Consider the following 11,258-nt stretch of genomic DNA (forward strand, 5'->3'; position numbering starts at 1 on the left):
CTGGCTGCTGGCCAGGGCCTCCCTTCCCTGGCTGCCAGCCGCTGGCCAGGGCCTTCCTTTGTTCTGCACCACCCGCTGGTGGTCAGTGCATGTCATAGTGAGTGATCGGTCTCCTGTCTCCCGGATGAACTCCTGAGGGGACACTTTGCATATTAGCCTTATATATATAGACTAGAGGCCCAGTGCACGAATTTGTGCACTGGGGGGGGTGCGTCCTTCAGCCCAACCTGTGCCCTCTCGCAGTCTGGGACCTCTTGGGGGATGTCTGCCTGCCGGCTTGTGGCTGGATGGCCTGCTGCTGCTGCATGGCCTGCTGCTTGAGCTTCAGCAGCTGCTGTACGTGCACGGGCTGGGCCACCACGATCTGTCCTGCGAACACCATTGAGTGGGCAAGTCAAGCGCAGAGGTAGGCTCACCCTGAATTTCCTGCGCTTCCCTGAGTCACTGAGTTGTTCAGACTGACTGCCTTCTACAGAGAATGGCATCAGGATCGGGCCTAAGCCGGCAGTTGGACATCTCTCTCGCAGTCCGGGACCCCTCGGGGGATGTAGCAGTGTGCCAAGCAGCAGGTGGCCAGGGAGGAGCCTGAATCGGGGCCAGGCACCGCACTGCTTGCACTCATCCCGGCCCGCTGTGCCTGCTGCCGCCACTCGGTAGTGCTGCCGCGGAGTCGGAAGAGGCTCCCACCGTAGCAGCTGCACTCACCAGCCGTGAGCTGACTTCTGGCTGAGTGGCACTCCCCCTGTGGGAGTGCACTGACCACCAGGGGGAAGCTCCTGCGTTAAGCATCTGCCTCCTGGTGGTCAGTGAGCATCATAGCGACCGGTCATTCTGGTCGTCTGCCATAACGGTCACTTAGGCTTTTATCATATACACACACACACACACACACACACACACACACACACACATAAAATAATTCTTTATTGTTGAAAGTATTACATATATCCCTCTTTTTCCTCCATTGACCCCCTCTAGCCCACCCCAACCCCTTGTCCCTTGGTTGATTACCTCCCACCCGTGCAGTCCCCCCCCCTACCCCCGCCCTTCTCTCTGAGATTCTGCACTCTGTTCCATGTTTTCATGTCTCTGGATCCATGCCATTTAATCAGTTTATTTTGTTACTTAGAGTCTACATATGAGTGAGATCATGTGATACTTATCTCTCTCTGACTGACTTATTTCACTTAGCATGATACTCTCCAGGTCCCTCCATGCTATCTCAAAGGGTAAGAGATTCTTCTTTTTTACTGCTGCATAGTATTCCATGGTATAAATGTACCATAGCTTTTTTGTCCACTCATCTGCTGATGGGCACTTGGACTGCTTCCAGATCTTAGCTATTGTAAGTTGCCAATTAGCCATGTTCTTGACCACATCAAGAACATGGGTTGGTAAAAGTGATGGAGCTGATGGAACACCTTGAGGGCAGAACCAAATCAATGTCACTTTCTGGGGGGCTGGGAGTGCCTCACACGAGGGACCAGTTCTCGGAACATTTCAGGTGCTGAAGGAAGTTGATGGGGTCATTTGCTGAAACAAATCTGGAAAGGACACTAATGTGGGTCCAGGCATTAGCACAAAGCTCTAACTTCGGGACTTGGGCTCACAAACCTGCTCCTGGCTGACCTTTCAGATGATTATCAAGGTAAATGGACTTAGTGGGGAAATTCTGGAATTTACCTGCCCTTAAGAATCTCAACAGGAAATGAGCCAACCCGTTAATCTGAGGACCAAGACTCACTTTTCAGTAGGTATTTACGGTGGGTGCCAAGGTGCACAAGGCCACTGAGGACTTGGGAGGTGTGTGCATTATGGCTCTGCTCTTCGAGAAGCTCCTAGAGCGATGGGGAGATGCAGGTTCATCTTCTATGCAGATGCCACCTTAGGCAACTCCATTAGTTGGCTGTAGTTGGCCAGTCCCAGCCCGTGGAGGGCAGCTTGGCTTCCCCTGCTGTGTGTCAGGCCAGCCATGACCTGCAGAGGAGCATTCTGGTGAGATGGCTTCTGGCTGGAGGAGCCAGCTCCCTGTTTGGCTGGGGCCAGCCCCCTGGCTTGTGATTTTCTGGCACAAAGTAAGTGCTGCAGTAAAGGGCATCAGAGGCCGGCCGAGCAGCAGGAGTGATGTTCTTTATGGAGAGCTGTCACCTCCAGGGCCACGCTCCTGTTGAGCTACAAGCACATTCCAAGTAATTAAGTGGATTGGGTTCTCAAGCCGTTGTGAGCATCAGCTTGGACATCCTTGCCCGGAGCCCCTGGCAGGTCCCATAGCTGGCTTGGCAGCCAGACCAGCACTGTGGGGTGCCCCTGCCCTGGTGCCCACTCTGTGTGGAGGGGACTGATGAGAAAGTACACTCAATATATTTGGAAGGTCTTGTGTATAGGGAGCTAATTACGCTCTTTTAAAATCTGTTTGCCACCAATCACAGCTTTCATGGTGCTGTGACTGTCATGGCAACTAAAAGCATATCTGAAAATAAAATGTCACATTTTTTTCATTTCTACTGTAATGACACAGGAAAAATGCTTTCCTTTTTAACTTAACATGATAACTAGAGATGAGTAAAAAAGTATAGGTGTGTGTGCAGCTCGTGTGGATAAGCAGGTGCCATAGTATGTGTGAACGCATGAGTTATGTGTGTGTGTGTGTGAGGGTGTATATTGGTGTGTGCAGCTGTGTACAGCTGTGTGGCTGTGGAGTGAGTCCTCCTGTGTGTATGTCTAGGATAGGGGCTGAGATCACACATAGTTTGTGAGTGTTTGAAGACTGGTCTGTGAGCATGTGTATATGTGTACAGTACTGATGTGTGTGTGTGAGTGTGTGTGTGTGTGTGTGTGTGTGTGTGTGTGTGTGTGTGAAGACAAGTGCTGTTGCATGGGTGTGTTAACCCTGTATTGTTTGGTAAGAAAAGCCTTCTGCCTTTATTGTTCCATAGGGTGTTCCTGTGGGAGGTTCCACCCAGTCACAGGAGATAGAGCCCCTCTTTTGGGGGAGGGCCCACCTCCTTGCCATGACCCTCAGAAAGCCAGAGGTCTCACAGGTCAGGAGAACCCAGACACGGTCTGGCCCGGCCCTGACCTAGAGTATGGGGTTTCTGGTCAAGGTGGAGGTTCCAAAGCACAGGGTCAGTTTGTGCGTCTGTCACTCACTCATTGCAGTAACTGACACTTGTTACGTCTGCAGCTGAGCTTATCTCACTTGACTGGGATGGGACCGACAGATTGACAATCCTAACTTACAACAATAATGACATTTGCACACACCTCTCTGCAAGGCTTCATGCTTCCTAAGGTCATCTTCTTAGTCCCGCCTCCTAAGGGCCAGCTTCCACAGAAGGACACTTCCCAGGTGTGGAAATGCACCTCTGGTCAGACTCAAGAGGATGGAAGCTGAGCAGGGATACGCAGCCTGAGCTGCCAGGACGGGGCTGCTTGTTGCAGGGAGAGGCCACTGCCCGCTGCAATGCGCGGCCATCCCCTGGGGCCAGCGTTCTCGGACGAGGACTCCATCCCTGATGCCAAGGCTCATTCTTTTCATCACCAAAATGCTTCCAGTTACATTCTGTACTTTACATCCCTTGAGATTCTTTGTTTTGTTACTAATTTGTAAATGTCAATCAAGAGAACCAATATTGATTAAATGTGAGTTTAATAAGTGTTTATTGGGCACCAATTATTTTAAGGTTGTCCCTGCCTGGGCCCAGATGACACAGCATGCATCGGAATGACTCTCTGCCTGGAGCTTTTCTCAATGCAGTGTCGGGGGAAGAGAGAGACAGACTGCGTGCAGCAACCAAAGTAGGCACAGATGAGGGGTGCCTAAACCCAGTCAGGTGCCTTAACCTGAGTGGATTTGTAAAGGACAAGTAGGGGTTAACCAGATGTCGGGGAGAGAGGGTGACATCCAAGGAATGCAGAGGCTCCCTCCGTGTGGGAATCAAGTCTGGACTGGAGACATAAAGGGACTCTGGTCCTGGATGCTCTTTGCTTTGTCTAAGGAAGTTAGGATGACCCTGCCTTGGGATCATGAGTAGCAGCCCAGGCTTAGGTGCTTTGGCAAGAATCTTCTCCGTAAGGCAGCTATCCCTAACTCTGCCCCCAACTTCGTTTCTGTGGCTCTGTTGATGCCAACAGCAAGGAAACAAATGATGTTGGCAAGGAGCTGGGCTTTCTTGCGAGTTGCAATCATGCTGGCGGTTGTAACTCTCTCCCCATCGCTTCTACTACAGCAGTTCCCATGGGAGTGTGAATGGAAAAGTACCTGTAAATATTAAGGTTGGTTCCAAAGGCACATGACTGTTTTATTGTGTAACACCCTCTGGTGACATTGAGGCCTTATTAATAACTAAACAACTGTCACGACTGTAATTGTATTTCTTGCGTCCGGATTGTGTTCCTACCATTGTCCTGTTTAAACACGGGAGGGAGGGTGTGAATTATTTAGGCAACTGACTGAGTAAATGATCAACCAGCACTGTGCAGGCAGTAAGTTTCTGTCAACTCCTTGCAGAGCCTCAGTGTCACCGCTGACGTTCCCTTGATGTGCTCACAAATCTCTCTGAGAACATCGCCCTGGACCCCCGATGCGGCTGCCCGAGCAACCTGGAGAGGGGAAGCCTGAACATGAGGAAAAGGGGGGCAGAGGAGCCCCTGGAGGGGGAGAGGAGCCGCCGAGGAGCCAGGCCCCCGACTTCCCCACTTGGCAAGTCTTCTCCCCCCAAACCCCCTGGAGAAACGAGCTTTCTCACGTGTTTGCTCAGGATTGATTGTGTTCTGCCCTCAGGTAGGGGGTGGTGCGGGGGCTGGGAGCCTTTGCAGCTGAGTGTGGGGGGAGAGGAGACCTACGGGCAGGACATCTGGGAGGGGTCCAGAGGGGACATATGTCCAAGCTGGGTACAGAGATGAAGTCCTGAGCCTGACAGGTTCGAGATGTGTGGTGGGTGAGGGGATGGGTTTGCAAGCTGACTCTCTCAGGTGCTGGTTGGGTTGCGGTGATGCTGGTGGTTAGAAAAGCAGCAACAGATATCATTTAGAGAGTGGGACTGTGTGTCAGCATCGAAGCGGGAATGTCGCATAGGTAATTTCAACAAATCCTCATAATAACCCCGCAAGGGTGTCATTAACACCGTTTTTACAGGAGAAAAGTAAGACAGACATTAATCAACTCGCTCCAGATCGCACAGGCAAAGGTAAACCTGTGATTCCTGCCACGGATCTCTGAATCCAAAACTGAGGTTCCTAACCACTGGGAAACCCAGCCCCTCACTTACAGATGAGGAGGTCAGTTCAGGGGGAGGGGTTTCACGTTACCAAGCCACAGGCTTCCCTGGCTTTGACCCTGCTTGCTTTCTTCTCCTTGGAGACATTCATGGCTGTATAAACTTAAGAGGAATTTCAACTCTGGGTGGTTTTGTATAGAAGGAAATTTTGATCTGTGATGCTGGAATTGAGGAGTTGGTCTGTGCTGAGTCCTATAAACGGTTGTTTTCTGAATGGTCTCCTTAAGGCTGTTGGAACGGAATCGCCAGTCCTTTCTGCCACCAGCTCCTCATGGTGGCCGAATGTGTTGATGGTGGGGGCCATGAATTTAAGTTTAGGCTTAGGAGGGAAAAAAGGAACTAGAGAGGTTTCTGACTGTATCTCCTGATTTTTAGCAATTTCTCCCAGGAGGGCTGGGCCCGGCATAGGATGGTATAAGCGTCTATGTAGAGCCATCGTTTGGGAACTCAGAGGTGGGAGCTGGTAAGATCCCTGGCCCAGGGCATGCTGACCTGTGGGTGAGCCCTTCTCGTCTACTCTGAGGAAAAGTCTGGAAGAGGGCGACATGAGCTGGAAAGGACACATGCTGCAGGGCAGACTCAGCGTGAGTTCTGCTCAGCAAGGTTAGTCAGGGACCAGAGCAACCTGGGCTGGGTCTCCTCAACCCAGCTCACCCTCTCCAAGAGAGGAGCCTGGTAGGAGGCATGGTCCAGTTCAAGGGTAAAACTCCCGGCTGGCCTTTCCTCAGGCTGGCATAAGTGAGAGCGTCCTGGACAATTGTCCTGGGAAAGGGGGGCATGTTGAGGAAAAGAGGTAAGGACTGGGGTGACAGATGTTTCTGCATGTCCTACAGAGGCTGTAACAAATGACAAACATGGCAGATGCCACAGAGGGAAAGGACAGGTGTCTACCTCAGTGGAAATGAAGGTATCCTACAGCAAACAGACAAAGAAGTCTATCAGAGTTAGAAAGACCCTTTTTGCTCAATAGACTCCCAAATTAAAAAAAAAAAGTTTTTCTATTTGTTCCTGTGACTTTGGGATTTGGGGGCCAGAACTGTGATGGGCATGACTTAGGCAATTTAATTTCACCTGTCTTTGGGAGTAGCACTAGCCCAGTTGGAATGAACCAAACCATCAGCGTCTCCTTGGGGCATTAACTCTTTTTGGACCCAAGGCTGAGGGTCTCTAGGGCTTCTGGCTTGTTCCCCTCACACATTCAATCCCCCTCCCCCACATAACACTTTTGCTTACCCCTTCCTTGGGAGCATTCCCACAAAGATTTCTTGGTGCAGTGGGCAGGGAGATACAGGTGAAAAGGAGAGATGGAATGGGGCCATGAGAGGGAGTCCTGTTGTTATGGCCTCAGCGCAAGGGATTGGAGAGGAGGGGAAGGAAATACAGCTCATTTGGAGCATGGTCCCACATCACTTTCCAGCAGTGAGGTCTCTCAGAGCAGCGGTCGCCAACCTTTCAGACCTCACGGACCACCAGTGGTCCACGGACCACCGGTTAGCGACCGCTGCTCCACAGGTTTCCTCAGAGTACATTGCCTCCCTGTCCTTCAGTCCCTTGGCTGGGACCTCCTTCAGCTAGAGCACAGGCTGGGTAGTGGGTCAAGCCTACAGAGCATCGGAGGCCTCCTCAGATCTCAAGCCCTCTGGGCAGTTGCCTAGGTGGCTGTGCCTGGCGTGGGCAGGGTGGGCAAAATTATCAAGTGAGGAGTCTCCTCGACGTGTCCCATCTTCCCACTGGATCATTTTCACATTTCCTTGTACCATTTTGGTTGCAAGTAGCAGAAGTCCAGTAGCGTTCTCCTAAGTGAAAAGAGAGACCTGTTGGAAAGACTTCAGGCAGGGGTTGGGAGAGGTGTCTTATAGAATACAAGGCCTAAAGGATGGATAACCCGTAGGCCCAGAGGGATTTTGAAAACCAAATAAAGCTGCTCCTCTCTACCTGTCCACACTTCTCTGGTTTCTATGACTATATGAAAATTATTCTTGTCAAAAAGCTCCCAATTTGTCTTCCAGGCTTGGCTGGGAATCAGTATTGTCTCAATTCCAAATTCCCCATGAACAGGCTCATTGCTGCCCATTCCTGATCAAATAAATAGTATCCAGGATAGGAGAGTCAGAGGTTATGAACATGCTGCTTCCACTATAAATATGTGGATGGAAATGGGGAGAGGCAATGGCTAGAGTCGTGGGGCACTTCTTCACCACAGTTCCTGGAATATTGGTTTTCTTCCATTCTGGAAGTTGGTTGACTACCCATTAGTGCCGATAAGGTGCTTACTATTAATGCTTTAAATTGCAGTCTTTAAAAGAAGGTGGTCCCTGCGAGACCCAGAGAACTATCACTGGTGGAACAAGCACAATGGGGTGGATAAGTGGGCGGGGTGGGGGGCGGTCTGCAGGGGAGTGTGGAGAGAGACCTTATACAGAGGGCGGGGACTGGAGAAGAAAGACCTCCTCCCAGCCTTCCTCCCAGTGGTTCTCCTCCTGCTTGTCAGCTCAGAGGATTGCAGAATTCCCCAGACTTTCTATTCCTATGTCTTTGCCAAGGTGTGGCCATGTCTGCAGGAGATAACTTATAGATGGGGACCTCTTTCTTTTCTACTTCTTTTTCCCTGAAGAGTCTCCCAAGTGCACACAACAATGGAGCCCTGACTTATCTCGGGTCTGCCAAGGTGCCAACTTCTCAATCTGGTGGCCTAAAAGGATGGTCTCCTACTTTTGTCCAGACTACTGGATCTGGGGTGCTCTTTGGGTCAAGTATGGAGCTGACTTGTGGATGGTCAGTAGGCCCAGGAAGCCAGCTAGGAGAGTGTCCCCAGGTAACAGAGAGATGCCCAGGTGGCTTCAACAAATTGCAATTAAATAAACAACCTTACTAGTATGGTGCTGCTCCAGCCCAATCCAAAGGAAGCTCTTCTAATATGGGGAGAAATGGATGTGCACTATTGATATATGAGCTAAGAATAGCTCGTGTTCCAAACAAAGTGTTTTTTCATATTTTGAAATAAAAATGTGTAGACAAAGCAAGGAATTAGAATGCATGACTCATTGCTGATTCTGAAAGCAATAGAAATTCAAAGGGAATTATTCTCTCCCTATTTCGCCTTCCACCCCTGTTCTGAATAGCTTATAAAAAGAGTCTCTGCTTAAACAGGACCCATAAACTCCTCCATGATTTAAGGTTCAGCATAGTGAGAGGCAGGAGGAACTCAACCTTTATTGCTTGGTTACTAAGTTGGCCTCCCCACTAGACTGGATTCATTTACCAGAGTTCTCCATGGCTTGTCCATCCTCATTTCTCCTCCTCTTGTCTCTCATTCTTTGGACCCACTGGGGCCGCTGCTCCTCCCTCCCCCAGTGCTTGACTCTGCTGGACCTCAGCAGACTCAACTCATCAGCCTTAACAAGGGTGTTTCATCAATAAGCATTAGCTCTCCGGGCTATGTCTTAGGGGAGAGTGCAAACTGTATGGTATTGTAGCAGGATGTGGGCATCTCCATCAACACATTGGGTAGTCTTGAGCTCATTTGTGTGTTGAATGGAATGGTTGAGCCTCATTAGTGGTGTTTAGTTTTTTTGTTGGTTTATTTTTCTTTCTCACAAACACCTTTTTAAAATAAGTCTTATGGGGAATCCAATATTTAAAACAGAAAAGAGAGAGCCCATTCTGGTTGGAACAAGGTGTGTGTGTGTGTGTGTGTGTGTGTGTGTGTGTGTGTATGAGAGAGAGAGAGAGAGAGAGAGAGAGAGAGAGAGAGAGAGAGGGGATGGGGGGTCCTCCAGGATCTCTGAGAGGAACAGCAAGATGTTTCACTTGAAGGAACTATTGGTCGACCTTCATGGCATGATTCCTTAAGAAATGTGTAAAAGTCTTACCTCTGACCTCTCCTTGCTGTCTCCTTTCATTTTGACCAATCCCATGCTCCTTGAATACTTACCAGCTTGTTCAGTCTTATACTGCCCCAAGTCTTGATGTCATACGGGGAAGCTGAGGTGATCATGTGGATGACCAAAGCAATATTTTCACCTCATGTTGCCTCAACTTTAACTCTGTGACTTTCTTTCCTCTTGACTTCCACTCCCACAGCTTCCACCTTGCTCCTGTTACCCTCTGGAGTACCCCACCTCGGAGAGCTCACACTGCAATACTGCTCTCTTTGACAACCTTCTCTATAGCTGTTTACCATTGCTAGTCCCATTTTGGGATGAGTAGCATACTGAGAGAAAATCCTATATGAATATGGGACACGGATAGTTGACCCTACGTACTCATAGTCTTCAACTCCAATAGGTCTTCAGTGTTGGCTCAGTAGTTCTTCTAGTGGTCAGGTTCCTCCCCATTCTCCACCATGACTGTTTCTACCTGTATCCATTCTTCTAAAAATGATGTCACTTCCTCATTCACATGAAATACAAAGGTCCCAGGAAGAAAATTCTTCATCTTCCTGCCCACCATCTCTGTCATCTTTTCTTTTTTCATGTTCCTCTTCACCTCTCCATGCCCATCATTGTGGAGGAGAGGACCCCTCTACCAGTCCAAGGACCATCTGCCACATGTGCTTGCACCTTTGTTCCCCACCATCCCCTCTTATTGGACCTATTCCATCAAATATACTTCCTCTGTTATTCTTCAACTTCTTGTTCTTCCTCTAAGCACAAACATTTGTTCTAATGTCACTCATCTTATTTTTTTTTAAAAAAGCAGATATAAAATTTTCTTCAAACTTTTTGAAAAATTGCCTACACATGGTTTATTTCTTCCCCTTTCATTTGCTTTTCACCCCTCACTCACTGGAATCTGGCCTCTGCTTCCATTAGTCCACTGCTCATATTCTGGCTGGAACAAGGGGTAGTGGCAGAGCAGAAGGAGCAATGCCAAGGAATGGGCCAGTTCAAAATTAGGCTCATCATCAAACTTTATCTACTGAGTTTATAAAATCTATGTATGCTTATAGGCTCTGCCTACTGAGTCAGAAGCTTTCTCAAGCGGGAGCTGGAAATCTGTTGCCACCGATTCCCTTCTCATTGGGAACTTCACTGACAGTCCTGCCGCGTCCCCAGGGGTCCAGTCAGGAGGGTTTCTGCCACCATGATACCACACCAACAATTGCGCTTTGCCCACTCTTGTCTCATTGGCCAAATCTTCCTCCTTTCCCTTTTCTCATCAGTTGCAGCCATCTAATTGGAATTTCAAGTGATCTTAGCTAAGAAACATTTAATCACTCGTCTGGAGATTTTCTGACCTTGTCTCTTGGAAATCTGCCTTTCACCCAGGACCCATTCACTTCCTTTGTGCTTCTGCTAAGGCAACATGTTACAAATTGATGATCCTCAGAGCATCAATGTAAACAAATATCCTCTAAAAGTGCTTCACAGCCAGTAAAATTCAGGTGATGCTCCAGAGCTACATCTTGGAGAATATCAATGCACATTAAAATCTTAGTGATGCCCTCCAGCAAAGAAAATAGCTTCTCTTTGGCTGACTCAGCTTTTCCAAACACAGTTTGAGCCAGGAACACTGGGTGTGAGTGAATCTCTCTGTGTGTGTAAAAGCCTAGAAACCACATATTAAGTGTTGATTCCATCTTCCTAGGACATAGCTATTCTCAGATCAATGCTAACAATAAGTAACTGACATCCTTTAGGCCCAGTGGGTGGTTACACTGGTATTCATTCCAACTGCAGTAATTGGTGTACCAGGCTGTGTGTTGGGTGTTGGAGATAAAGCAATGAATACTGCAGTTTATAGGCTCATGGAAAAGATAGATTATTACTCACTATAGAGTTCATGTGTTAAGATAAATTCATGTGCAGGGTGTGCCTAGGAGCATGTCAAAGGACACACACACACACACACACACACACACACACACACAGGCTGTTGTATAGCTCCAGGGTGCATCATCTATCTATATATATATAAAAGCCTAAGCGACTGAATGACCAGTCGCTATGACGCACACTGACCACCAGGGGGCAGATG

General features: G+C 48.8%; 1 protein-coding gene across 2 annotated transcripts in view; it reads left to right on the forward strand.

Moving 5' to 3' along the window:
- Window positions 1–11,258, forward strand: part of CALN1 (calneuron 1) — a 425,613-nt gene that overhangs the window by 30,138 nt on the left and 384,217 nt on the right. Inside the window, exon 2 of one of the 2 annotated variants that reach the window (XM_014544450.1) lies at window positions 4,511–4,702. In XM_014544450.1, coding sequence (XP_014399936.1) covers window positions 4,584–4,702 — 119 coding nt within the window. In that variant the 5' untranslated portion in view covers window positions 4,511–4,583. Of the gene's footprint in view, window positions 1–4,510; window positions 4,784–11,258 lie in introns of those variants that run through there. The other variant, XM_014544451.1, reaches the window with a different exon arrangement.

Source organism: Myotis brandtii, unplaced genomic scaffold (assembly GCF_000412655.1).
Source record: "Myotis brandtii unplaced genomic scaffold, ASM41265v1 scaffold363, whole genome shotgun sequence".
Classification (NCBI taxonomy): Eukaryota; Metazoa; Chordata; class Mammalia; order Chiroptera; family Vespertilionidae; genus Myotis; species Myotis brandtii.